The following is a 26,955-nucleotide window of genomic DNA, read 5'->3' as shown; positions in this document are numbered from 1 at the left end:
GGCAGCTGTGTGTTATGTTCAAACCAGGAAAAGCAGGAGGGTGGTGTAGAAGAGACCTGTCTTTCTGTTTGGTCTCTGCATCTGTCCCTACATGCATGTGCTCCATGCCATTTAACTTGTAAGGCTTGCTTCTGTTCCATGGGATTATTGATGATGGTACCAGTGCAGGGGCTCTGAAATAAATGCAGGAGAACCAGCTACACGAAGAAAACAGCAGAAAGTAAATGTCCTTCTTTCCTTGAAGTAGCTACATGCCTGTAGAAGTAGAGTCACCCAATACAGGGATGGCTAAATGCACAAGCAGTTCTTACGCTGATTGGGGTTCCCAAAGAAACATGCAGGCCCAGACAAAAGGTTGAGAATGGATTTGCAGGAGAGTCTTGTTTAATAGAAGAGGTAAAAGAGGCTTTGTGGGGACAGCAGAAATGATGCTTCGCCTATTTCAACATATTCCTCCTTCCATTTGGTGTGATGTCCTCCTTACCTGTGCCTGGCCTGCATCAGCGGCATTCCCTCTAAGGCCTGTGTTTTGCAGATGTTCTGATACCTTGTCTGGAGTCATGAAGGTGGCTGGAAAGATCTTTGTGGTAAAGAGGATGTTTCTTGGTGTCAGCAGCCATTTTGAAGCCTACTTCAAAGCCATGTGTTTGGAGCCATTTTCAAGCCAGCTTTTCTGAGGCATTAGAGAGGACAAAATGCTTGAGCTTTCATCGATTTCTGAAAGCTAGCAGTCTCTGCAGAGGCTAGGTAACAAGTTGTGTTCAGGGAGTCCTTTTGCTGGGATCAGCCTCTTTCTGTTCGTACTCTCATTTTTTTGTTATCCTGCTGAGATCTAGCAGTGTTGGGAAAATGGGCTGTTCTAGGTGGAAGGCACTGCACTGAAAACTGTGGGATGGCAATTATTTCACCTTCAGGCATTTAATCGTTAATTGTCTGTGATTAGAACTGAAGTTCGCTCACTGTCAACGAGACATCATCAGCCCATACAGAGAATGGGTCATGCTTTTCTAAGGTCAGTGAGGTAGCTGGTGTGAGTCCCCTTCTGGAAGAAGGTGTCTGTCTCTTTGCTTCACTTTGAAGGGAATCTTGCTAAACAGCTCAAAGACAGCTTAAGAGCTTGATAGTCTCTGATCCTTTTCCTAGCCTGACAGGATGTATTTCTCAGCTACTTAAAAAGGCATATGACAAAGTAGAAAGTTATTGGTGGATTCTGAACCTTGGCATACAGTAAATAGCTTTTTGACTAACTTGTGTGCTATTACTGCTTTATTTCCCTTATGTAAAAGTGTCAATGGTGAATTCTGTGTGTAAACAAGCAGGCCCTTCTTGTGACTGCTTTTGTATTCCTCTTTGTTCTGGTGTTTCATTACAGATATGTGGCTGCCCACTCTACTGGAAAGCACTGATGTTCAATGCATCAGGAGGAGAAAAGACAGGATGTGTATCTGTTCATTCATTTGTATCGATGTGGAGAAAGTGAGTATAGCAAGTGCAAAATTCTCTTTCTGGAAAGAGAACAGCCTGCCATAATCTCTTCTATTTTTCTTTTTTTCTTCCACCAGACTCTTCAAGTCATTGTCTCTTCTTTAGAAGAAAATAAATGGCTTAATCTCCATCAGCTTTTCTTCTTCCCCAAAACTCCCTGAATGATTGTTTCCATGCTGCATTGACAAACTTTGAAGCAATTCTATAGATGATGAGACATTTTGGTCTGGTTGGCATATGAAATATATTAACACACTTCCTAGAAATTTCTTGGCTGTTTTGAGATAGCTGATAGATGTCAGTGAATTTTGGCTATATTTGTCTGGGGCCTCATTGTCATTATACCAGTGCACTAAAGCAAGTGCTGTTTGGGAATGGGGAGAGGAGGTGTGTGATGATAATATAGGACAGGAAGAAGGAATGTAAAATAAAGAAGCATCATACAAGTGGATACTCTGGAAGCTTTAATAGTTATTACCTTCCTTAAGCATGCTGTGTAGTAAATCTGTGGAGTTTGTCAGTTGCTTCCACGTACCGTTGTCAAGCTTTTTTGAAATTGAGAACTCTGGATATGTTGCATTTGGAATCAGAGGTGTGAGATGGAACAGACTTGTTCTCTTGCCTAATCTCCGCCCCCCCCCCCCCCCCGGGTGACCTCAGGCTTTAGCCTACTTTGTCAAACACCTGAACAATGTCTCCATTTCGTATCCAGGAAGAGTTCTAATTTTTGACTTCATGGTTGCCCTTCAAATTCTCGGAGTAGCTTTAACCCTGAGTGTTTCCTGTGATAATATTGTCAAAACAGCTTCTAATTACTCTGGCAAAATTGCAAAAACATTAGGGGTGACTGTGATCAGTAAGTTTTTCTTGACACAGACAACATTTTTTTTTTCCTTCCTTAGGTTCCTCCAGTTACTCCTAATTAATCCCTCATGTATGATACCACATATCTTCACTCCTCTGACTTTCACATCCTTCAGATATTTGCAGACTGTGGTTATGCTCCTCTTCTGTATTCTTTTAACTGCACCATTTCCAAGCCAAGTTTTGTATGCTTTTCTTGCTTTAATTGTTCTTTTAGAAAGACTTTTTTTCCCTTCCTCTTCCCCTCTGACACTTAGAACATTTTTTCTGGAAGCATGATAGACAGAAATAAATGTAGTGTTCCTGGTAAGGTTAGACTACAGCTATCTGAACACAGCTGTAACTTTAAAGCAGGTGTCTTTAATTGCTGAAGCTTATTTTCAGCATCTTAGTAGGTGACCTGACCTTTCTAAGTGCTACATGCTCACTGATCTTATTTGAAGTCAATAGGAATTGCTGGGTATAGAGTACTTCTGAAATTCAGATCTTTTAGTTTGTTACTAAAACGTGGGTTTAGGATTCATCTTCATGTGCCTGATTACTTTTTTAAAAGCTAAAACATTAGCATCTCTTTCTGCTGCTGATTTAAAGTGTATCTGTTAATTAACAGCATGGTATGAATATGCAGCTAACAGGATTGCTTGTCAGCCACTAAATTCCTGTTTCTTTTTTTTTTTCTGGAAGACTTTTTAAAGAAAAAAAAAAACCCACAACTTTTTTTGTAAAGTCTGCTTTTGGTAAAGAGTGGTGAGGCCAGAATTAGTGGCAAGCCAGTTCCAGTGTGATCTCTGCAGGAAAACTACAAGCATTTCAGTACTGTGTTTCAATATAAGTTCATACACTTTCAGGAGAGGAGGGGAGTGATTAATCACTCATAGTAAATAATTAACAATGCGTTTGTAGTTTCACAGTTATTAAAGAATACAGGGTAATTTTTCTGAGTAATTTGTTTCCCTTATACTATATGTACATCTTACTGTTTGATGTGTCTGAGTGTTCTCTTCTTCACATATTTGGTAGTGATTTGGTAAATGTCATGGAGCTTCTGTTTGCATTAGTATTTCTGTTGAGTGAATTAAGTAATTGTGTAGTATTTTGTATTAGAAGAAAGCAGAGACAAGAATTGGTGTCATAGATGCAAACTGTCAACCTAGGGAATGAGTTTACATGCTTCTCTAAATAGTCTTACTAATTCTTTCATTAGGCTGTTCTGTATGACTTCAGTACACAGCAGCCAGCTGTGCCATAATTAATGAAGGATGCTCTTTCTTTCCATTCTGGAGAGTGGTGATTATTTTTTTTCCCCCTCCTCTGGGTGAAAATCTGGTCACTGTAGTTTGGTTATATTCTCAAATATTGAAATATGGTAAAGGATTACATTGGAGACCATGTCTGTTATGGCATTCCGTTTGATCTTATCAGTTTCAAATGAGATCAGTGAGCATGCAGCATTTTGAAAAATCAGGTTACTTGCTAAGATGCTGCAGAGTCAAAGTAAGAACAGTCTTCATTGAAACGTTGTTTACCACAGCAATGTTAACATGGAAAAAAAGCTCCACTGGGTGGAAGTACCCTGGTGCTGCTTGAAGAAAATGGGTGCTGGTAGTCTGAAGTCAACTTCGCGTAATTCAGTGTAGTTGTATTGTATAGCATGTGACAAGGCACTTCATAATCCATCTGTAGTTTGTGATTGTCCTGTGAGGTACAAAGTGGTTGGAGTAACTCTTCATCTCTCTCCTAGAATCCTATGTAACTGCCATGATGATGCATCCAGATTTACGTACCTTTTAGCGAAGCCTAACTGTGACTACCTAGAACAGGAGGACTTCATCCCGCTGCTTCAGGTACCTGCACAGCTCAGCAGTGAATGGATGAGAAGAGCAAGCTGTGTTTATTTTGTAACTTCTTTATTTTCATGACTTTAAATGTTTACCGAGTCCATGCAGACCTTTGATTTGAACAGCACCTGGGGCGGGTGGTATTTTTGAGTGAAATAAATAAGTATTTTAAGTGGACTATTTTGCATAAGTGCCAACCAGCTACATATGTTGCTGAAGTCGTTGAGGATTGTCAAGGCTTTACTCAGTCTCTTGTTAGGATTCATGTTTATTAGTGCCTGGTAAGCAGGCTGAAATTTGCCCTGTTTCTCTAGGTGGTTATTGGGAAAAATGCATGGCGCTGTTGATACTGAAGCACAACAGAAAAGCTTGTTAGAAAAGTTGTAAAAGTTGCTTGACAAGACAATTATAATTGAATTTGTCTAGCAAGACTACCAATACAATATCACATGAAAATCTTTGCAATAGATTTTGCAGTTCCACTTGTTCTGTATATGGCTCTAAACCTGTTAGTGCACAAGTCTCACTGCTGACTTATTTTTTTCCTAATATTCAGGCTAAATATGTGCATCCTGATTTCATTTCTTTCTTTTCCTTTTATTCATGTGATACTTTTAACAAAGCAAATCATCATTCTTTAATTATTTGTGGCCATTTAGGCAGATTCTGGATAGGTTTAGGATTTCTTTGTAGTTTTGTCTGTAGATCGGTTCCATCTGCTTCTCTGATCTTTCTGAGCTTTTCCACATATCCCTAGATTTTTCACACTGTGGTGCTCTCTGTGCAAAACCTCTGTAGAGATGCTGCTTTGGGGAAAGATTGTGTCTGCACTGGATGTTTGTGTCCCAGTTAAAACTGGGACTGTGGGTAAATTTTCTCATCTTACTTTTTGTCATTTCTCCACTGGGCATGCTGCCCTTCCTGATTGATTGCAGCTCTGCATTTTAGCTACCAGTGCAATGAAGGGCATGTACGATCTTGTCTGTCAGTCAACCAGAGACTAGGAATATTACACCATCATATTAGACATCAAGTTAGACTGGCCAAAATTTGGTCATGTGACACCCCTAAGGGCACCATGTCTGCTCTCTCCCTTTGTCATATCATGGTATAGACAAAGTAAAACTTTGAATGCTTTTTTTAAAGGTTAGAGGAGTCAGACATGTAGAAATTACACAGACACGGATTCATTCAGGATCTGAACGGATCCGTTCAGGATCTGAACTGTTTCTCCATGGTTTTGGTCATGCATTTCTTGGCAGATTTGGCATCATGAGATGGTGCTTGGCTTACAAAAAGCTGATCTTGAGAAAGAGGCATCTCCACAGGTAGTTCAAGTAAATTTTGGAAAAGCACTGGTCATATCTGTATGCATTCTGAGGCTCGCAAGAGCTTCTGTTGTTGTGGAGGACATAAAAAGTAACCTTCTCAACCTTTCAAGGAATGTTTTATTTCTGACACCTAGCTCTAATAAATGTTAATACCTTCAATGTATGGAGGAACAAAGATATCTTGGAGAGGAGATAGTTGCATGGTCAACTCACTAATTTTTTGTCTCATTCAATGAAAATGAGTTTTCATCTACTCACTAACTCTCTTCCTTTGTTTTTCTGTCCTTAAGTAAATCAAAATGGCCCAACAGGTGCGTATTGCCCAGAACATGTATTCTACTTATAATTCTAGAAGCCTCACTTTATAGCTTGAAGATGTCATTTGTATTTCATTGTTAATGCTGCAAATGCAGTTTCAGAAGTATTGGTTTGTAAACCTAGTAACTTCTAAACATTAAAAGGAGAAGAAAATCTATTTCATTTTATTTGGTCTTGTCTTGCAGGACGTGGTGGAAACGCATCCTGGCCTGATCTTCCTGAAGGATGCTCCAGAGTTCCATTCCCGGTATATTACAACGGTAGGCTGGCTCCTTTGACCTCCTGTGATACTGCTGTACCAGCCCTCACTGTGTGACTTGTCAGTGTTCTCATCAGCGAATCCCTCAGTTATTTCAAAAAACAGATGTTTTTAATATTACTGGCAATGAATTATTTTAAGAACTACTTCCAAAGGAAAAATTAATCTGCCTGTGTGTACAAGAGGTTATTCAGAATGTTGATAATGATTCTTTCTGGTCTTAAGCAAATCTATAAAACCAATATTTTTTTTGGCCTTTAATCCTGATGAAGGAAAATGGGAGGTCCTTCTTTGGTCTTTGAGAGCTGCTAAGTTACTCCTAATTCTACTGGGCTGCTGAGACGTGGAAGGCTGTATGTTTGAAGATTTCTGTCACTTAAGCATGGAGAATCTGTGATTGTTCCATGGTACAAAGGATACATTGCACACGGGGCTCTACTGTCCAACTCTTCTGCCTCTCTTGCCAGAAAGCCTGTCTAGTCTTTCTGAGTCCCTGAGCTTGTGTGACTACTGTTGGGTTTTTTTCTGTAGCTTTGTTCCAACTTTGCAGTCAGCAGTTAGCTGGTGCTGAATAAGTTTGTACTTTTTTTTTTAAGCCTTTAGCTTGTCTCATGTTAGGTATGAATCTGGATAGAAGGTATAAATGTTAGGATGTTTTATCTTTGCAGCAGTAACAAATTCAAATAACGACAGACCTGATGGGAGCTGTATCCCAACAGGGCTCGAGGGCTTAAAGTTTCTCCTGTTTGCTTGCCAGGGTCTGCATGGGGGCCAGCTGTACCACATACTGGCAGCTGGGAGATTACTGGCAGACACAGTTCCTTTCCTGTAAGGAGCAGATGGCAGAAAGACACTGTTGCTCTGGGCAAACCCTGAACTGTCACACTAATGTTTTATGAAAATGTATAAGAAGAATCAGTTTTAAATGTCTTGGATGCACTTGAACATGACAGTGAACATCCGTGTATTATCAACATATTTAGTCCCCATGGAGCAAGACAGATACATTAAACATAGTAACTGGCCAGAATAGGTATAACAATGGCCAGTGAATTATGGAGGCAATGAATGGGTGAGTGTGGAAGGTGCCTGTGGCACATGTGCCCTGGTATCTGCTGTTTAAAGTACATGGAGGGATGAGAGCTGAAAGATTTAGGGTCACGCTAGCATCAGTTTTTGACTGCAGTATCAACCAGTTGTTCCTCACTGGTGAGTGGGTCAAGATACAATGCGCGGTTGTCCTGATGCTGGCTGTTGGGTGGTTACAAAGGCAGTTCTGTGCATCTGCCTTTCCAGGTTCCTCTTTAGACCCTGAAAAACACAGGAACAGCATATGACTTAAGGGGGGAATAAAGGCAAGAAACAAATGTCTTTGGAGAGTAATTCCCCAAATGATCACCCTTGGTGACCTGAAGCAGCCATAGCTGCACTTTCTGCACTTCATCAGGGTGCAGTGCATGTTCTGGTCTGAGACACCAGCTGTGTGAAGCTGAGATTCCACTTCAAGATAACTGAAGTGCAGGCTGCTGCTAAAAAGAGCAACACTTTCCTTCCGCTCTTCTCTTCCACAGCTTCCCATGTGCCTGGGCGAGGTCCTGTGTGACCACCATAAAGTAGTCACAGAACTGGACCCTTCATGAGTACATGAAGCTCCTCAATACTTCTTGATCCTGCTTGTCTCCACTGTGCTTTCCTACTTCAGTTTGAGCCTTTAGGCAGCCTTACTTGCAATACTCTGACAGAGGTAGCTTCCTAGGCTAGCTCCCAGGGAGCCAGGAAGCAGTGGTGCTTGTGGTGGAGGTGGATGGTGTGTAGCAGTGAATCTTACAAAGCTGTGATGTCCTGCACAGACTCCTCACGCTGGCAGGACAATGCTGTTCTGGGTGTCTGCCGACAGACAGATTACTTCTGAGCTCTGCATATTTGGCATTGGCCAGATCACTGAGTTGGAGCAGTGTCAAGACCTTGGGAGACAGTCTGTTGGGTCAGGTTGTTCCCATCTGGAGTGGCCGTGCTTGGCCCACTGCAGCAGTGGCTCTCCTCTCTGATATCAGGAGTTCCTATTTCTCTCATCTCCTTTCAGACAGTTTGGTACTTTTCTTTCTTTAATGTTACAAAATTCAGTATTTCCACCAGAGACAATGAAGGAAAACAGCTTTATCCTTGGATTTTGAGACTACTTGGATGCTTTTGACCCCTTCAAGGTAGAGTGCCTTATACCTGCTTACAGTGAGAGAGTACTGTATTTGCTGTCAGTGCAAGAATTACATTTTATTTTTGTGTTGCAGATAACAACCATGAGGAGCCATACAGAGGCTTTTGTGTTCATTGCTGGATACAGTGTCACTTGGTTGAAATCACCTGGAGAGTAAGCTAACAGCTTAGCATGGGTAAGATGTGTATGCATGTTTCAAGTTTCTGCCTACCTCTGCACGTTTTGGAGATGCCTCTTGCATACAATAGGCTGTAATTTAATCTGTATCGATGTCTGTCAGTTGTTGTATTGCCAGTATATTAAACTATGTGTTTCTTTCAACAGAAGCTGACTCCTGAAGCTGATGAAGATGGTGCAGAATATCACATGGCATTTATTGCAAAAGCTTTAAAATGTGACCTCTCCCAGAATGTTCAAACAAGGCTCAGAGTTAGCACTGCATGCTGTTGTTGAAAAGCTGAGTCAGCTAAAAACGACTTGGCAAAGCATATCGCTTGTTGAAAAATGCTTCAGCTTATGCAGTATTGTGAATGTGTAAGGGGAGGATGGCCTACAGGGTTTAATAAAGATTTGTGGGACTTTCTAGAAATGGTATTGCTTTTGTTCTATCGGAAGATTTGGGAAAGGTCTAGAAATGACCTATCAATTGTTTGGGTCCTGGAGGTTACATGAGGATAATGGGCAAATAGGAAGGGGCTCCCCCTTTCAAGGGCTTATGTGCTGAATTCAGAATAATCAATCTTCCATGCTGGTGAAAAAGAAGCCAGTTACGGCTTTCAGTAAGGCATAACTGACAAGTGTGGCTTGAATGCTATGAATCATCTCAGGCTGTGTAATTATGTTGTAGGATGTTTCTCAAATGCTTTTTTTGACAGCTTGGTTTGCAGAACCTGGAAAAGTGAAGCATTGACATTTTATACTGATATGCACTCTATGTACTATCCATTGGAACTGGACTGTTATTTGAATAATAAAGCCTGCATTGAGTGACTGGACTTGGTAAAAGTGATGTAAAGAGATCCCGTTTTACCTTTTGAATGCCTTATTTTTACAGCTAGGTGAGGAGGGAGCAGATGGGAAATCTTTATCAGTATGGTCTGATAGAGGAACAGTTTGTTACATGTCACGAACAGGGGGATATTTTGTTGTCTTTTATTACCCTGCAGGCAGAGGAAAAGAAAAATTGCTGGTTAGGGGTCCTTTTTCTGATTATTATTGTGATTGTTGTTTTTGAGTCCCAGGAATGGTGAGAAAACCCTTTATCTTAAGAATTGCTACAAAGTTGTCAGGTGTGATATTGGCTTATGTATGAGGTGAGACCCACTTCAGTCTTGGAGCTGTTGTGCCATCTGGAAGCAAAGGCCAAACAAAGTCCAAAAATAGTCTAGAATGGCAGCAGCTGCCAGAGGCATTAAAGAAGAAACAAATGTACAGCTTCTTCATTGGGCTTAAGACCAGAAGAGATCATTGTGATTACCTAGTCTGACCTCTTGCATTACACAGGCCGTAGAACATAGCTCAGTGATTGCTGTAGTTAGGATAGATTTTTTTGTTTGTTTTTAGTTGAATTGACACCCAACTTTAGAACATCCGTCATTGAAATCTGGACTGATAAAGACCCTGTGGTGTTTCTTTGAGAGTTGTCCCAGTGGTTAATCAATGGCACTGTAAAAGTGCATTCTTATCTGTCTCATTTAGGCTGATTTCAGCTTCTAGATATGTATTTCATGAGAGACAAAAAGTCCTCCTGCTGTCCCACATCTCCCCACATAGGCTTTTCAGGACCAGGACAGCTACCAGTAGGTGTCATGTTCAGTTAAGTTGAGTATATTTGTTCTCTCCAGGATACATTTTGAGTCTTCAGATCATTCTTATTGCTCAGGATTATTTGTGCTCATCAGCATGTACTGTCTCACTAATCTGTGTATCCCAAAGCAGACTGTTATCAGCAATCTCATACTTGATTCCAGATCTGTTCTGGACTAAGAACCAGCACTTGTATGACTGAGTCAAAGCATGGCCCTTAGATGGTGATTGCCCACTCGAAGCTACTTCTAGCTGAGGAACAAACCCATCCCATTTAATTTGTTGACCAGGTTAATCCCTATAATGTCCATATTGTTTGAAGTTAATTTTCATGTTGAAATAGCGTGTGCTATTGAGGTTTACCATAATATGTCAATGTGATGTCAGACACATCAAAGGGTTGTTTCTGTTGGGTTATATGTAACAAGAGTTATATTTGATAGTTCAGTGCTGACAGTAAAATTAATTATATTTCTAACTTCTTTTGTTGAAGATGTTTATCTGTTGCTGTTTCCCCTGTGAAGCTTATTCTTGCATATGCTTAATCACACAATTGCATTTTCCCCACTTTGTGATCATATTTGACAGGCTAATGAGGAGCAGACTAGGAAGGTTCAGCTTGCTTTTTCAGGTACTTGGGAGGGTGCTCAGTCTCACACTGTGGGTTCTCAGAACTCTGTGCATTCCTGGCTATGCTTTTTACTGACTTTCACCAGAGGCAGATCAGTAAAAATGAGGTTAACACCTGCCTAAGATAAATGCAGACAGCTAATCTCTATTGCTTACTTTCAGAGGATGAGGCATTGTTACAAACACAATAGATCAGACATCAGTTGTGGCTTTCATTTACATGTCCTGTTTCCTCTTCAAAAGTCCTGACTTCTATTTTTTTTTTTCTGGTGCAGAACGCTATTTCAGTGCCTAAAAAAAATCAGTTTCCAAGTGATTCATCAGCACTTTGAACATATTCCCTGATACAAGTAATGCATCTCCATGCTCAGAGATGTGAATTAAAAGCAGTGAAAATATTTGCAGAGTGGAAATGGATAATACTGTTTCAGAAACAAATGTCACTTTTAGTCTGCGTAGTGAATTAAGGGTAGTAGTAGCTACAAAAAAATCACAAAACAATTTTCGAAAAGAAGTCCCCTTAGGATGAGTGAATAAATAAAATAAAGTTACTGTGTTTGAATTCCCAAACTGATATCTTTCAGGAGTTGATTTCAAGAGCACTGTTCATGTGTTGCAGGTTATACAGAGAATATTCTACACAGTCAATCGATCCTGGTCTGGGAAGATCACTCTAACAGAGCTGAGGAAAAGTAACTTCTTGCAAGTATGTTAGTTCCTGCCTGAACAAGATACAGAAGGCATCATACCTTGGTTCCTATAGCTGTATACTATGTTGTGAGGGAGCTGTGCCTGGGTTGTAGTGAGGCAGGCCAACTATGCAGTGCCAGGAGTGTGCTGGAGCTAGTGGAGGAGTTGTCTGTGTTAAGATGAGACAAGACTAGGGCCTGGAGTAGCCAAGAGTGCATTGATAAAAGGTCAAGGGCTGACTGCGCACCCGCTCTGAAGCTATATCAAGCAGATTGGCTCTTGGCTTCTGATCTAGCCAAAGAGGAAGGGAAGCAAGACATGTTAGTGCACCTATGTTAAGTGGCTCACCGAGAAGCCAAGAATAAGCTGGATTGCCTATGATACGTGGTGGGGAGGACAGCCAGTTTCCTGGCTCCCAACTGTCGGTCAGCCCACTGATAGGCCTGTTGTGCTGTGTAATTGCACAACTGTGCCTCTCAGGAGCTGATATCTACATCTGCAGTAGAGTTCAGAAAGGTTAATGAATGAAGCTTAGTTCTTGTAACAATCCCAGCAGTGTATTCTCGTGTTGGGCAGAGGTTTCAGGATTCGGATCTCTGTATATTTTGCCCAAAGGAGCACCAAGTTAAAACTGTCTAAGGCTGCTCAGCTCCATCCCAATCTAAAAAGCCAGAAAATCTTTGACTGAAAGGTTAAGGACTTAGCTAAAGCAGTGAGACTTCCCTACTGCATCCTGTTCTCCCTTCCAGATGTAGTGTGCTGTCTTCTTCAAAAACCGTAAGCATAAATTCACGTTTCTTCTCTTTTCAGACATTTACCCCACTGATAACATCAGCTAATGCAAAAAATCAATGCACCCTTGGATGATCTTGTGCCAGTCTAAGCCCTCTGATCCTAATTCCTCCCTAACCTCTGTTATAAACAAATACTCCCAACATATCCTGCATCTTTATTCACTAATTTTCTCCCTTTATACACTCTTCCCCTTTTTCTCCTTGCAAGTCTATTCTGCCTTTCATCTCCTGCAGCAGGGAAGTTCAGCTCTGGGACCATAATTTTGCTTAGGCAGCTCTTTGCTGCATGTGTAAATGGCATATTTTGGCATGAGCTATGAAAGAAAAACACTAGTTATTGAAAAACCTCCCCAAATGATTGTCATCTGCAAAGAAAGGGAGAGACACATGAAGAGGCTAGTGAGTGACTGATACCGAACCCGGTGGACAGCAGGATGTGAGTGTTTTGTTGAGACTCCTTGCTGGGTTCCTTGGATGTGATGACTGAAGGTTGATGTTGAACTATCAGTGCCTATGTACAGCACAGGATCTGGTTTTATGGTTATGGATAGAAGGGACGCTAATCCTGCCTGCTTAGAGACATAACTTCCCAGGATAGCTTTTAGGCTGTTTCATCTCCTCCCTTCTAAGAGGGTGTGAGGGCAGGGGAGGACAGCTTCCTTGAGTCTGTTTAGCTTTTTTGCATTCCTGCAACCATAATTTATTAAACTGAAAAGGCTGCTTCGTGTCCCATGGCTTCAGCACTGGGAGAAAGGCAAGCAGGGAGGTGGCACTGGTAAACATGCAATACCCTTCTGTTGGTGGGAAGGTGAAGGGGAGGGAAGGACAGAGGTAGGTGTGAGGTGGGAATGAAACAAGGACATTGTTGCTACATGTTTTCTGACAAGACACGTTAACAGATGTTGTGGTTGGAAATCTGTCTAAGCCTCCTAGTTAAACCAGACTAATTCCTGTCAGTGACAGCCTAGGAAAATCAGTGTGATTGGCTTGATCTGCTTGGGATCCATCCCGCCTTCCCCAATCCAGGGATGTCTGGAGGAAGACTTCATTTTGCCCTTCAGGAGCCAGGCAAGGATGTGTGATGTGTGAAGATATATCTCAGTTCCCGTGGAGAACTGTGGACTTGCTGTTGTGAATGGCTCTAAGAGTCTATGATGCAGGTCAGACATGTTTCAGATAATGGAGTCCCGCTGAGACAGCAGTTGTGTTCTTGTTTTTCTGCCTCACTCTTCACTATAGCTCAGAATTAGCAGAAATTGTTCACAAGAGTGGCAGAAATATTGTACCTACATATGCTAACCAGGATAGCCAAGCTAGATGCTCTGTAAGTGCCCACTAAGGAATGCAGGAAAACAAAATCTCCTATGGGGAGAAAGGCTGTGTTTTGGATTAGCTCTCAGAGCTGTGTTCACCCAGCTTCCCCAGAGGTTGGAGGACTTCAGCTGCTGAACTGTCTCTTTGTCTAGGTTTAACTTCCCACTTTGTTTATACTCTTTCAGACCCTTGCTCTCTTGGAAGAAGAGGATGACATAAATCAGATCACGGATTATTTCTCCTATGAGCACTTCTATGTTATATACTGTAAATTCTGGGAGCTGGATACTGACCATGATCTTTACATCAGCCAGAAGGATCTGGCTAGGTACAGTGATCAAGGTATGCTGCCTGCAGGCTGTGGTGGGATGAAGAGGATTGCTGAAAATAGAATGTTCCCACTAAAGAGTAAAGCCTAGCTTTAATTTGGTTAATTTGATGCCTCAAAAAATTTAAAAGGAGCCATCCATTTCTTACATAAATGCTGATTTATAGAGCCAGTTGTAGGGGCTTAAACACAGAGAAATGCAGTACTCACTAATTTCTGTGTGAGTATCTAGAGAGAGAGCTTCTGTTCACGTGTGGGTCGCTGCCGGAAGGGCAAGCTGAAATAATGTCTTGAAACTTGCTTATTATTTACTAAGGGTTTTGGAGGACCTTGGAAGTAGGGACAAGAAGGACAAGCCCACGTGAACTTCAGAGATTGCTGAAGTGCAATCTTGGTACGTGTGAGAGAAATTCGAGAGTCCAGTGAAGCTTGGTGAATTTCAGCTTGCAGATGCACTGTGCAGAATCTCTCTTGTGTTCATTGTGGAACTCCTTTCCACAAGTTGAGCAGATTCTATGAGTTTTCAAAGGTTCAAGGGCCATGGATAAGTTCATGGAATACAAATCCACAAACAGCTAAAAAATCCAAAGGCACTTGTTCTGTATGTGTTATGGTAGACAGAGGCACTCAGATTGGGTTTTTTTAGGATTATCCATGTTCTGAGAGCATGATATGCCTGTGTGTTTATCTGTTAGGACTCATGATGTAATGTCTTGGACAAGAGCTTGAGCTATTGACCAGCATGTTCAATCCTGAAAACCTTCTTGGATTCTTCCGTGTGGTTGCCACGCTTTTTGGGAAAGTAGGTCTGGGACAGAGGATCAGATTTGGACACAACATGTGACTGGAGGTGGCAGGAAAGGTGAAGCGTGTAGTACGGTGTTGTAGTGTGTAGGGCTACAGGGATCTGGAGGTGTGACAAGTTGTCAGGCGTTGCTGGAGCTCTGGGGATGGGGACATTTTGTAGGAGCCAAGATCCTAGTGGGCTGAAGTAAGAAAGAAGGAAAGGGGTGTGAGAATGACAATGATGGGGGGTGGGTGGGTGTGTGCTGTGTCAGAGTGGTGTGGTAACCCACATGTTCTGAGTGCAGGCATTTACAGGAAGGCCATGAGGGTTCTGAGTGAGTGTGGCAATCACAGGGGTCAGGAGCATTGATAATAGGGCTGGATGGGGTGAAGATGGAGGAGTGCCTGACTTGAGATAGGTGATATGGGAGACTTGGCCCCTGCTGGGAGGTGGAGTGTGGGGATGGAGTATTTATTGTGCAGGAGGCTTGAAAGCACTGGGTGCTGGGGAGCTAAAGATAGAGGGGTTGCTGTGGGCAGGGTGAAGGGGAGAAGCAGTTGGTGCAGTGGTACAGCAGCCTGTGAGCACTATGCCAGGGGGATTCGAGGGGTGGTGCAGGTTGGGTCTGCCTAGCTGGTGTGTCGGAAGTGTGCCAGGACTGCAGAAGTGATGGAGAACATGTAGAAGGAGCTAAGATGGGGGTCTAAGGGAAGTGTGTCAGCAATGTGGGAGGGTGAGGTCAGTGTGCAAATCCTGCTCAAGACTGGTACTTGCTGCTTGGCTGGTGTGTGTCTGTCATAACAAGCCATCCCACATATTTCCTGGCTGGCAAAGCACTCCCACTCACTTAAAACGATGCTTCTTTTTCTTTGTCCTTCCCTGCAGCAGGATTGCCATAGCTTGTGCTGTACTGAGAAGTGTTTTGTAGGGATTTGATGTGTGATTTTTGCTTGATAACTGGACTTTTGCAGTATGCGCTGAAAGAGTCTCCTATCAGCAGGATTTGCTTATGTGACAAATTCTACTGCAGTGAAGTAGGAGTAACACTGCCCATGTCCAAGAACCCAGATAACACACAGTTGCCATATTTGTGGGGAAATAATGGTGTTTGGGAGGATACAAAGGCAGATACACTGGGAGAATCATCTTTGGTTTTTACAAAACGCTGCTAAACAGACACCAGTAAAGTGGTTACACAGGTAATGTAGATAGAGCATTCTTCTAGCAATGGGAAACTGCTTTGTGTGGATTCAGCATAAGCAACTGATTGTAATTATTCCTGCGACCTGTAGCTTCATTTTCTCTGTATTTTCTTTGTTTCCAGCTTTATCAAAGAGGATTATTGAGCGAATATTCAGCGGCGCTGTGGTGAGGTGAGGAATAGCGCAGTGGTTGGGGGTAGAAGTGGAGGGAACTTCTATCAGGCTGATTAGAAATGCAAGACACTCTCAAAAATCCCTACTGATCAGACTGGTTTCCAACATGGTGCTTCAGTTGGAGCTGCCTGAAAATGGACTGAGACTTCTAAGTATCTTGAGAAAACAGATTGAAAAATCCCATAGGATGAGCACCTGTAGACCTCATTCTGGAACAAGCTGTGTATAGCTGGAGGGAACATGCAAGCATTATGTGTTTCTGCCCCACAGTGGCATAGGGATGGCTGGAGAGCACTGCTTTAAAGTCTCCGAAAAGCACTTGTGGTGGGAGGGGATGTGGTAGATGAGCCTCAGCTCTGCAGTGCCAGCAAGGCAGCAAACACTGCCTGTGGGGAAGCACACAAGGTCTGGTGCTGTAGAGTGCAGAGGATACAGGCTAAATGGGTGACGGTGCCCCGTTTTCTCTCACCAGGGGCTTTTGAAAATGTTTGATAACATTCTGAGTATTAAGTAGCCTGGTGATTTGTTTGGGGTTTTTGGGTTTGGTTTTTTTTTTTCCCTCATGTGTCTTCCAGAGGCAATGAAGTTCAAAAGGAAGGCCGTATGAGTTATGCTGATTTTGTGTGGCTCCTGATTTCGGAGGAAGACAAAAGGAGTGCTACAAGGTGTGATGGATTTCTGTGTCTTAGTAAAAGTATTGAGATGAGCAGATAAATTTATAGAAACTTCTGTGACTTAGCACTTTCCACAAGAGATGGCAGCTTGGGTTCAGTGATTATTAGGAAGAAAGCAACTTACTGTCAATGTTTGGTCAAATCATTTGCCTTTCTTGAGAAGAAATTGTGTAGAAGCAGAGTTTTCTTGTAATATTAAACGTCCTGGTAGTCATCAGTGTCTTTGGTTACCCCGTGCTGTGAAGCACTGGCTCTGGGGATAAACCCATGAGATGTTTGCAGCAGAGAGGCATGTTCCCTTCATGCACATAGTGAGTGCATAAGAAAATTTCATAGGGAAACTTCACTGTGTCACTTTGTATAGCTTGCCCTTGTGCCCAGTTTGTGCAGCCAGTGGGAGACTGTTGTGCAGCGCTGAACTAGATCTGCATGCGACTATGGGGACAAAGAATCTTATGAGTAAATATGAAAAGAATTCATAAATGCAGGGTTGGACTATCCAGAGGTGAAGGGAGGATGTAGAGTGCAACCGCCTGAAGGGACTGCCTTCTGTGTAAAGGAGTAGAGGAAATAAGTGCATACCATGCCTGCCTCATCATTCACCAGAGTCACTCAGGGACAGGGGGTTCAGACCTGATTGTATTTGGCCAACTTTTGCTGCTGGATCAGACAGGGACAGCCTAACCTATGTGAGCCAGTTGAGCTGCAGCACAGTGGACACTTGCCACAGCTGTCGGGTGAAACAGGTCATGAGCATGACTATGCTCACAGGCCACCTAGGAGACTAACAGGAGATGCTCCTGAGTGTTGGCCTTTATCCTGGTCCTGCTCAAAGGGTATTTTCATCCCTGGTTTTATGCCAGCCTTTGGGCAAAAGAGCATTAGAGGATGGGGGAAGGGGAACATGCATTGCTGCAGTCTCTGCTGTGTATATTTCCTACTGCAGTGCTGTGCTTTTACTAGTCCTGTCTCTTTTTGCTAGCATTGAGTACTGGTTTCGGTGCATGGACCTGGATGGGGATGGAGTGCTCTCCATGTATGAACTGGAGTACTTTTATGAGGAGCAGTGTGAGCGGATGGAAGTGATGGGCATAGAGCCACTGCCGTTTCATGATTTGCTGTGTCAGATGCTTGATCTCGTTAAGCCTGAGAGGGAAGGTAAGTCCTGTTTAACGGGAGTTTCTATCCCCTTTGATCTATGGTGAACTGAGAAAGTAATGTCACCGTGAAACCCATCTATAGCTAGAGCCTTGTGTTAGAATTATAGGGATGATATTGCTGTACAAGGTCAGAGCCTGAACAGTGGCTATTGTGCCATAATGTCATACATCAGGAGGTTTGAAATACTAAAACAAGAGACCTTGTGATTTAACTTGCTGTAACTGGAGCAACAAGTCTTGCATATTCCAGCTATGGGATGTGCTGACAGTCTAGATTATGAAACTGGACCATCCCCATTCACATTCTCTCGTATTTCACATGAATGTGAAAGACCTTTATATATATGTGAGATTTCAGCCTAATAAATGTACCCATTTATTGAATAATGTTAAATCCTTGACTGACTTGGGAAGAAATTTTGTAATATTGTAGCCTACTGGTGTTGTAATTAAAACTTTGATAAGACTGACAAGGAACAGGTCCAGTCTCTCAGTAAGAACTCAGTAGCACAATAATGTGGGGGTTTTTCTGTAGGAAGAGTAACCCTGCGAGACCTGAAGAGGTGCCGAATGGCTCATGTATTCTTCAACACCTTCTTCAACTTAGAGAAGTATCTCGACAATGAACAGAGGGATCCCTTTGCAGTGCAAAAGGTATAAATTACCTTTATTTCTAAATACAGGCCTTCTCAAACCCTTCTTTGGAACGCTACTGGATATAGGGAAAATCCAACTGAATATAAGAAAACTTATATTCAGGCAGATTGTGCCTGGTTATCAGCCTGGCAGCACTGTCATTCATCATCCTCTCTTCCCAAGCAGAGAAAATACAGGAGGAGATCGTGGCATTTGGATTTTGCAGTTGTTGCTCACTGCTAACTGTGGGATGTTCAGAGACTTGGGTTTTGTCAGCTGTTGGTGTAAAGTCCCTCACTTCTGGCTCCCCTTGCATATCTAGTGAAACTTGATGTGATGACAGCTTAAAGACTGTCTCCCAGAAGCCTCTTACCTGGTCAAAGTACAGCAAAGTGGAGAGGATGCCAAAACCAACTATGGTTCCCTCCCAGCTGTTCCCACATAACCTGCAAGAGAAACTTTGTGGTTCCATGATTCAAGGCTTGAATATACCCCAAGCCAGAACCACCCTATTTTTTTGTTTGTTTGTTTGTACTGGATCATTGTAAGAGCAGTCAAGTGGGACAGGAGGGATAACTTAATTTCCCCTTCTTATAGTAAATGGCAGAGGGCCAAACGTCTATAAGGATATTATTCTGTAACCTCTGACTTGCCCAAACTTAGCAAACTGTGAAGAGTTCCTCAAGATCAGTTACACTTAACATTTAATTGAAGATTTTAAATCACTAAGTTCTTTAACCAATTACAAAGTGCACAGATGCAGGCCTCCCTGAGCTAGAGCAAAGAAAATGCGTGGTTATTAATGCTCAGCATTTCTGAAATGAAGCAGGCTCAGTTTGTTGGCAGCTTAGGTCACACAGTGAGCTTTATAGGGATGTATTTTTTCCTAGTCATTTATGTGCAGATGTTAAAATAGTTTAAGATAGTTGTGAATCTTTCAGTTAAGGCAATTTTTCACTAGCTGTTTCTATACAGTTGCTCACTAGTCCTAGAATTGCTGTTTCATGTGTTTAGACCTATTGTAAACAGCTGTAGAGAGGTATGGACATAGTCTGCTTAACTGTCTGATCTCTTTAGGACATTGAAAATGATGGCCCTGAACCCTCTGACTGGGACAGATATGCTGCTGAAGAGTACGAGATTCTTGTGGCTGAGGAGTCCGGGAACGAAGCGTTACAAGAGGGGTAAGCATAGGCAGTGCACTGCCCTGGGGACACACTGTTTGGCTCCAGCTGAGGTTTAGTAGGAGCACGTGGATGCCACTTTTAACAGAGGTCGTGGATTAGTGGACTTATCATTTGGACTCAGCCCTGGAGCACGTGAAGCCTGAAGCAGTTGCTCCAAAAGGCAGTGTTGTTGTATTTGCCACAATGGGCTTCTTTGCGGGCAGCCATTGGAATCAGCTACGCACACTGCAGTAATGAAGATAGCTGGGAAAAAGGACAAAGCCTTTTTCTTTTGGCAACCATACAAAAAAAGAGATCAAATGACTTTTGCTAGTCTTGGCCATGTATTGACCGTGTCACACTGTCATGGAGTAGAAGCTGTAGCTCTGTTACATTTATTATACCTAGCGGAGACTTTCTGTAGTCAAATCATTTTACTTTCTGCCAACCCTATTAGTTTGTGCTGTTCATAAGCTGTGTTTCAACGTTTTCATTCATTTACTAAGTTTGTTGAGACTTTTTCTTTAAAACACTGCTGGTTTCTGCAATACCTACACTCATTTTTGCAGCCTTCTGTAAAACTATGGGCAGACACTCCAGCTATCCTTAGAGTCAGTGAATTTAGGCAGAGCAGTTGCTCCAGAACCTCTCTGTGTACAAGGGCTTCCTGCAGAGGCTCCTAATGGATACTTAGTATAATTACCTTTTAGATTTGTGTTTGTGTTAGTATCTTCTTGAGAATATTTCTCTGGAAGTCTCCAGGGTTATATAACAAATATCGAAAGAATGCTTACCCCATGTTAATCTTGCGTGATTCAGGATTTGAACAGTATTTGTAGAGCCATTAAAGTGAGAGTACTGAGAAGATTGCATAATTTTCAAAACTTCCCACACTGGAAATTGCTTGGGATAACAGTAGCAGCTACTAATTAGCCACAGAGATTTGCAAAGCCATTGAGAGCTATGTTTCCCTCTCTCCCTGTGATGTGCATCCAAACAGCTATGGGCTGTTCCCTCATCTCCTTTGAGCTGCCTTGCCTTTTTGTGGCCTTCACAATGGAAGATGAAGTAACACAGGATGGAAGATAAAATTGCTCTTTCTCTGCAGCTGCTTTGCAACACCTGTGTCCTCGGCACAGAAAAGAAATAGGAGTCTGCCATAAAGCAGGACCCTGAATCCCCAAACTCACCACAAACAGAGGAAGAGTGGCAGGTGATGCCAGATTTTTGATGTCTGTCTGAAACAGCTCTGTGTCTTCCTGTAAAGAGCATGTCAGCAACCTTCCTGCTTGCTTTTAAGAGCCCCTGAAAAGCTCTGTAGTCATGGCAGCAGGATTAGGTCTTATTTGTGGAGCATAGCAACAGACCATGCAGGAAAAAAGGAAGGGGAGAAAAAAAAAAACAAGAGCTGGATGCCCATACAAATTTGCCAGAAACAGGCATTGAGTTTTGCATATACATTGTTTCTGCTGTCCTTTGAGAATGACAGAAACGGGGAGCAAGGACAAAACGAAGACATTTTATGAGCTCTATGAGAGACCGGAAGATTTTTGGCTAAGTTAGCTGCCAGAATCTGAAATCTGGTATTTTGTGAATACATTTGAAAATAACCATCATTCAGCAATTGCAGATGAATTAGTAAGTGTGTACCACATCTGTGACTTAGCCCTGTCCATAGCTGTTCCAGATGGAAGGTTTCTAAAACCAGTCAGTGTCTGGCTGGCTGTCTGCAGGCTTGCCCATGAGAGAGCAGTGCTCCTGGAGGAGGAATCTAATCAAGACATAGTGGATACTCAGAGTGACTTCAAGGTTACTGTGACTCTATTGAGAGCTACAGTCACCAAAAATAGGATACGAGAAAGGTGTCATCTTGCTCAAGACAACAATGAAGATTGTGTTTCACTGGATGCTTAAGCTGATCTGAACACTTTTCAGCCATGATCTGCTTTATTCATCTGTGTGTGAGATTCGATGAGGAGAGTCTGTTCCCTGGTGAACATATGCACACGTTGTGTGAAGGCAGAACCAATAGCTGAATCTGACCAACACGATTTCTTAATGCAGGTATAAGCACTGGTTTTGCCAAAATCCTTTCTTGCAGTCCAGGCTATGGCCTGCCCAGGCACCACTTTGTTCACTGTTCCAGAAACCAGTTTCAGCCAGCTGATATACATGGAAGCCACAGTGGCCTTCACGGAAAGAGATCTCCCTGTATAGGAAGAAAAATAAGGAGGAAAAGGCCACTTTTATCAGCTGCTGATAGGAAAGAATCCCCTTCACCTGAGTAACAAGGAGCGAGGGCACAATGCAGAGCAATCCTGCTCAGTGGTGGATTGGTGGGACAAGACACAGGATCAGATGATGTTGGTTTAGGCAGCTTAGACCATTTTTCTTGTCTCCCTCAAGCTGGGTGATGGCTCAGTTGCTCACTTTCATGATCCCAGCAGTATAAGGAAGGGAAAGCCCATATGTGTATTTGTGGGACTGTGAAGTTTTGAAACTGGCCCGGAAGGAGAGAAGGTGATAATCTTTGGTGCTAATCTCATGAAAAAGCTGTCCCTTGCATGCTTCTTAACCATAAAGGTGGAACGCATTTTTTCCAAAATGGGAAAGACAGGCACTGTTGAGTCTTAAGGAACAAAAGAGTGAAGTGGAAAAGAAGCTCCCATGGGAAAGGACAATGGGAAACCCCTTTGGAAGCAGATACAAGAATGTTTAGTCCAGAAGCAAAAGGCACCAGAAAAAAGATTATAATGGAGCTCCAAGTGCTGGTGAATGTGCAAGATAAACAATACAGGAAAGAAATCACATTCCCCATGTAGGGAAAAAAGGAAAAAAGCTAACAGAAGTTGTTAAAATTGCAGGAAAAGGGGATACAGAAGGAACATTCCTAAGAACAGAAGTCAAATGGAAATAAAAAGTTTTCCTCAGCTGCATCATCTTAAATGACATTAGAGGAACTGAGGCACGTACAAACATGCACAGTCCATTCCCCAGTGGGGAATGCAGGGGAGGCAGGGCCATGCAGACTCCTGACAGGTACCACTTAAGCCAAAAGTGTGCATATTGCTACATTTTGCTATCCTTGCATGCATGATCGGAACAATTATTGGTGTAGGATCCAGACCATTGTTTCTTCTCCCACTTACTCAAGGATCCAGAAGGTGGCAGAATTACTAAGCAGGTGCTTTATGGAAGAGAAGATGAAAATGTTGTCCAGGAAGATCTCTGTGCTGTGTTTTTCTTCTTCACATAGGGATCACTGGACTATAGCATAGAATCCTCCCCACAGCAGGACATATACACTGGCAGGCTCCCAAGGATTTGCTGTGCCTGCATATGGGTTAGCGAAGCGAAAAACAGCACAAGCAGCAGTAGACAATTCTTTCTTGGCATCATCCGTGCTGGGGTGTCCAAGGAGTTATCCTCTTTGCAGCATGGCTTACCGCCGAACACACTAGAGCTATTCCTGTGCTTGCCATTGGAACGCCTGCTGCAGCATTTCCTTCATAAGCAGCATTGCTTTCAGAATGAAAGGAAGAATTTTAATTTCTTGGGAGCTCTGAGAAACTAACCTGTAGTGTGCTGAGACTGGAGGGAAAACACCTTAAAAACATAATTTCTCAGGAATAGGAATGGGATGAGAGCCCCAAAGCAGTCTCCGCTGCTGCAGAGCACAGAACCCAACCAGCCCAAACAGTGCAACTGGCTGGAGCTGAGAATTCACAGCCAAACCTCCTCAGGCCATCAATGTGAAGACCTGGATATTAAACTTCACGTGAGAGAGGAACATGACAGCATGGCCACAGTTGTTTTCTGTGGATGTCAAAACATATCCTAAACCAGAAGATGCTTTGGAAACCAGGTGTTTCTGAGCAAGCCAAATTTCCTCTAGGGCCTGGATGTGTGGCTGGATGACTTTATTACTACACTGAACTATTAAGGTTGTTGTGGCTACTGACAATTGTTACTGAAACTGGATTCAAATTTTCTAATGCTGAACGCCAGTCAAGAGTTATTCCGGAACTTACAGCTGTCAGAATATTGATTGCCACTGCACTGTTTTCAATACCTTATAAATATCCTACTCAGGGTTAACATCTTGCATGCTTTTTTAGCCAGCTGTTTTAGTGGCCACTGAAATAACTTACCTGAAAACACTTTCACGAAAATATGGCTTTTAAAGACATACCTTTTATCTTTGCAGATCATTTGAAGAAGACTATGACACAGATGAAGTCTTATCTCCCCCTGAAACTGGAGACAAGTCAGACAAACTAGTTATCTCGGATCTCTCAGCATAGAGAAATGGTAGACGTTTCATCAGGATCTTTCAAACTGGATACCATTCAGTCCCAAGACACTTAGGGATTGTTCTTAAATCCGTCATTGGAGCAATGTAATTTGTACACTGTAACTTGAGAACCCTTTTACTCTTCCTGTGTAATTGCAATAAGGTAATTTCTATAAAAAGGCTTTTTACCACGTGTTATTGTGCACACTCATTAAAAATGGTGATTGCACCTTGTTTCATTTATATATAAATTCTGTTATGTCCCCAGATGTGCAATAAATGCCAGCATCTAACAATTCACTGTAACAACTGCATGCAACATCTGCAGTGGTTGTTTCTCCGTCCGTTCAGTCCTGTGCCATTCTGTCCCCTTAACTTTATACCAGGAGTGACAAAAGAGCTGCCAAATTAATTTAAAGGTATGTCTAGAAATCTTTTAAAACACAAGTCACAATGAAGTTTTTGTTTTTGTTTTTTCCCCTTAGTGTCCTGGAAACCAAGGCAATATGCCTGCACGTGGGGAGAGTGAAGTCCCCTTTTGCGCTTTAAACCGCAAGCTCTCACAGTTGATTACTGGACATATTTTACTTGTATGAATCTGTGGACAGTTAAAGCACTACATGATGTAATGTTTCTCTAAGAATTTGAGATATAGTTAACACTTCTACATATTTTCCTTTGCATAAGAGGATCTTCCTCAGGCTAGTGTTTTGTATTTTCTAGCATGTTTACAAAGAGAGACATACGCTGTTCAGCTGCTGTGTTGAAACTGCTGTGTCTCGTGTGCACCACTTCCGTCCATTTCCCTGTGTTTCTCTCCTCTCTTGTATTGCTAACCTGTAGCCTTCTCCAAGAGACTAAGCTGAGATAATGAAGAAAAACCCTAACCTAGTGTGCAAAATTTCTGTTACCAGAGGGATCCTTTAACTGGTGAAGGAATGGGTCTGTAATATTGCCAAAAATTTATTTTCCACCATGAAGTAGGCCACGGTCTCAGAGAGGAAACACTGTAAATAATGAATGCCTGCTTTAAGTGCAAAATCAAACCAACTTTTCACATAGAATCACAACTCGTGTCTCTAGTAATAGCACATGCTCTGCTGCTGGAGCTGTTCCTCCTTGCCAACTAGTAGCTACCCATGATTCAGCACAGAGGCAATTATAACCTATTCTTACCAGTCCTTGATTTCAGCCATCGTAGATACACAAATAGATCTGGTACTTACCTTCTCCAGCTTGGGACAGGTTTCAGCTTCACTTCAACTCTCATAATTGTGCCCAAATACGTAATGCTTGGTTGGTACGTGTACACTGTATTTCCTTTTACCTCATGGTAAGAACATCAAACCATGCTTCCTCAGGACATCCCTGCGTGATTCCCTGCCAGTGTACCCGAGAGACAACTGCCAGTGCTGGGATTGGACCTTCAAGCAGGCACCTCCTTGCCTGCACTGAAGGCAGAACCCATCAGTTAATCCATAACTTGTGTACACACACGCGCACCGTGAGCCTGGTGCATTTCGTACCTGCAGAGACCGGCACGATGGAACGTTAATCCCTAGAAGATACCTCTAAGTGTTAATAGCTGAGTAAGTAATTTGCTGATCACTCCAATGCAGCTCCAACTTTTCCAGGAGCTTTGAAGCACAATGCCCACCTCCTGATCTACTGGATCGGGGATCTACTGCTGCCTTGTTGAGGTCAGTAACTCTCCTCAGGATCAAAATCTGAAAGAGAGGAAGCTTTCAGTTGTACCGAGTTTGTAGATCAATTTTCTTCTTGAACAAAGCTGCTATTTTATCCAGATGCATATACACACCCTGGGATCCTGGATTGGATATTTGGAAAACTTCTGGATGCCCAGGTCATCAGCAAAGGTACTGCAAGGTAACTTCCACTCCATAATAAAAGATGGAAGCAGGGAGCACTCTAACCAAGCCAGGATAAGCCTCTTTGACCGCAAGCAGCACACAGGAGTGGCTTTGTTCAACACCAGCGTGTTTGAATCGCATCTCCATTGTCACTATAACCTTGAGGGGAAGAGCTGTACTGGGGATTATTCCACAAAGGCCCAAATGCAGAAGAAACTAGGAAATGACTGCAGAAAACAACTTAGAATGGAAGTTGCACAACTGCTAATTGTAACCAGCTCCATCCGCTTTTTTTCCAGAAAGAACCTAGGCAAAGCAGTTCACCGCTTTTCTTCACTGTCTAGGTCCAGAGTGGCCTCTTGCTCCTAGTTTGATAAAATTTGACATCTCTCTAAAGACAAAGATTCCTCAAAGGAACAAGAACCACCTGACCACATTCTAGGCTGAAATAGAACTTTCATATTACTTCAGCATTGCTAGCTTTGAAGGGGACTTTAGGTGGGGCTTTGAGCACCCTGGTCTAGTGGAGGGTGTCCCTGCCCAGGGCAAGGTGTTGGAACTAGATCGTCTTTAAGGTCCCTTCCAACCCAAACCATTCTCTGATTTTAACTCTGTGAGCAGCAGTACTGGAATATCCAGTTTGCCAGTTACGTAAAGCCTCATTCCAGAATAAATTAGTGATTGTCTCTTTAAGGTTTTAACCTGGCATAGTCCTTGTACCTCAGAGAAAAGCAGCTCTCCTAGTGCTATAGAGAATAATAGAATAATGCACGGTGGAAGGGACCTCTATAGGTCTCTAGCCCACCTCCTTCCTCAAAGACAGGCCAGCTTCAAAGTTAGAACAAGTTTCTCAGGACCTCATCCAGCTGAGTTTTGAAAAATCTCCATAGGTGGTGACAGCCTCTCTATGTGTTACATTTCCACCTCCTCCTCCTCCCTATGGGAGTTCAGAGCAACATCTTTTTCCAGCAAGGATGTATATTCCCAGGAATGCACCACTTCTTTTTCACTCAAGGAGGGAGTTAGATGAAGGACTCGAGGACTTGCCAGTTGAGCAAGTGACATCCTGTTCTCAAGCACCAGATGTGTGTTGGGGTACAGAGGCAGCTCCTGATGGAC

General features: G+C 42.6%; 1 protein-coding gene across 1 annotated transcript in view; it reads left to right on the top strand.

Moving 5' to 3' along the window:
- PPP2R3A (protein phosphatase 2 regulatory subunit B''alpha) overlaps positions 1 to 24,008 on the top strand; it is a 40,584-nt gene extending 16,576 nt beyond the window's left edge. Inside the window, exons 3-13 of the mRNA XM_086467742.1 lie at positions 1,373 to 1,476; positions 4,091 to 4,193; positions 6,022 to 6,096; positions 11,366 to 11,452; positions 13,730 to 13,886; positions 15,984 to 16,032; positions 16,611 to 16,700; positions 17,692 to 17,867; positions 18,405 to 18,523; positions 19,583 to 19,689; positions 23,879 to 24,008. Of these exons, the coding sequence (XP_086323868.1) occupies positions 1,373 to 1,476; positions 4,091 to 4,193; positions 6,022 to 6,096; positions 11,366 to 11,452; positions 13,730 to 13,886; positions 15,984 to 16,032; positions 16,611 to 16,700; positions 17,692 to 17,867; positions 18,405 to 18,523; positions 19,583 to 19,689; positions 23,879 to 23,975 (1,164 nt within the window). The 3' untranslated portion in view covers positions 23,976 to 24,008. The remainder of the gene's footprint in view (positions 1 to 1,372; positions 1,477 to 4,090; positions 4,194 to 6,021; positions 6,097 to 11,365; positions 11,453 to 13,729; positions 13,887 to 15,983; positions 16,033 to 16,610; positions 16,701 to 17,691; positions 17,868 to 18,404; positions 18,524 to 19,582; positions 19,690 to 23,878) is intronic.
- Positions 24,009 to 26,955: the final 2,947 nt, after the last annotated feature.

The sequence above is a fragment of the Leptosomus discolor genome, chromosome 7 (genome assembly GCF_034619465.1).
Source record: "Leptosomus discolor isolate bLepDis1 chromosome 7, bLepDis1.hap2, whole genome shotgun sequence".
Classification (NCBI taxonomy): domain Eukaryota; kingdom Metazoa; phylum Chordata; class Aves; order Leptosomiformes; family Leptosomidae; genus Leptosomus; species Leptosomus discolor.
Note: the sequence above shows the minus strand (reverse complement) of the source record. Positions and strands in the feature narration are given on the sequence as shown.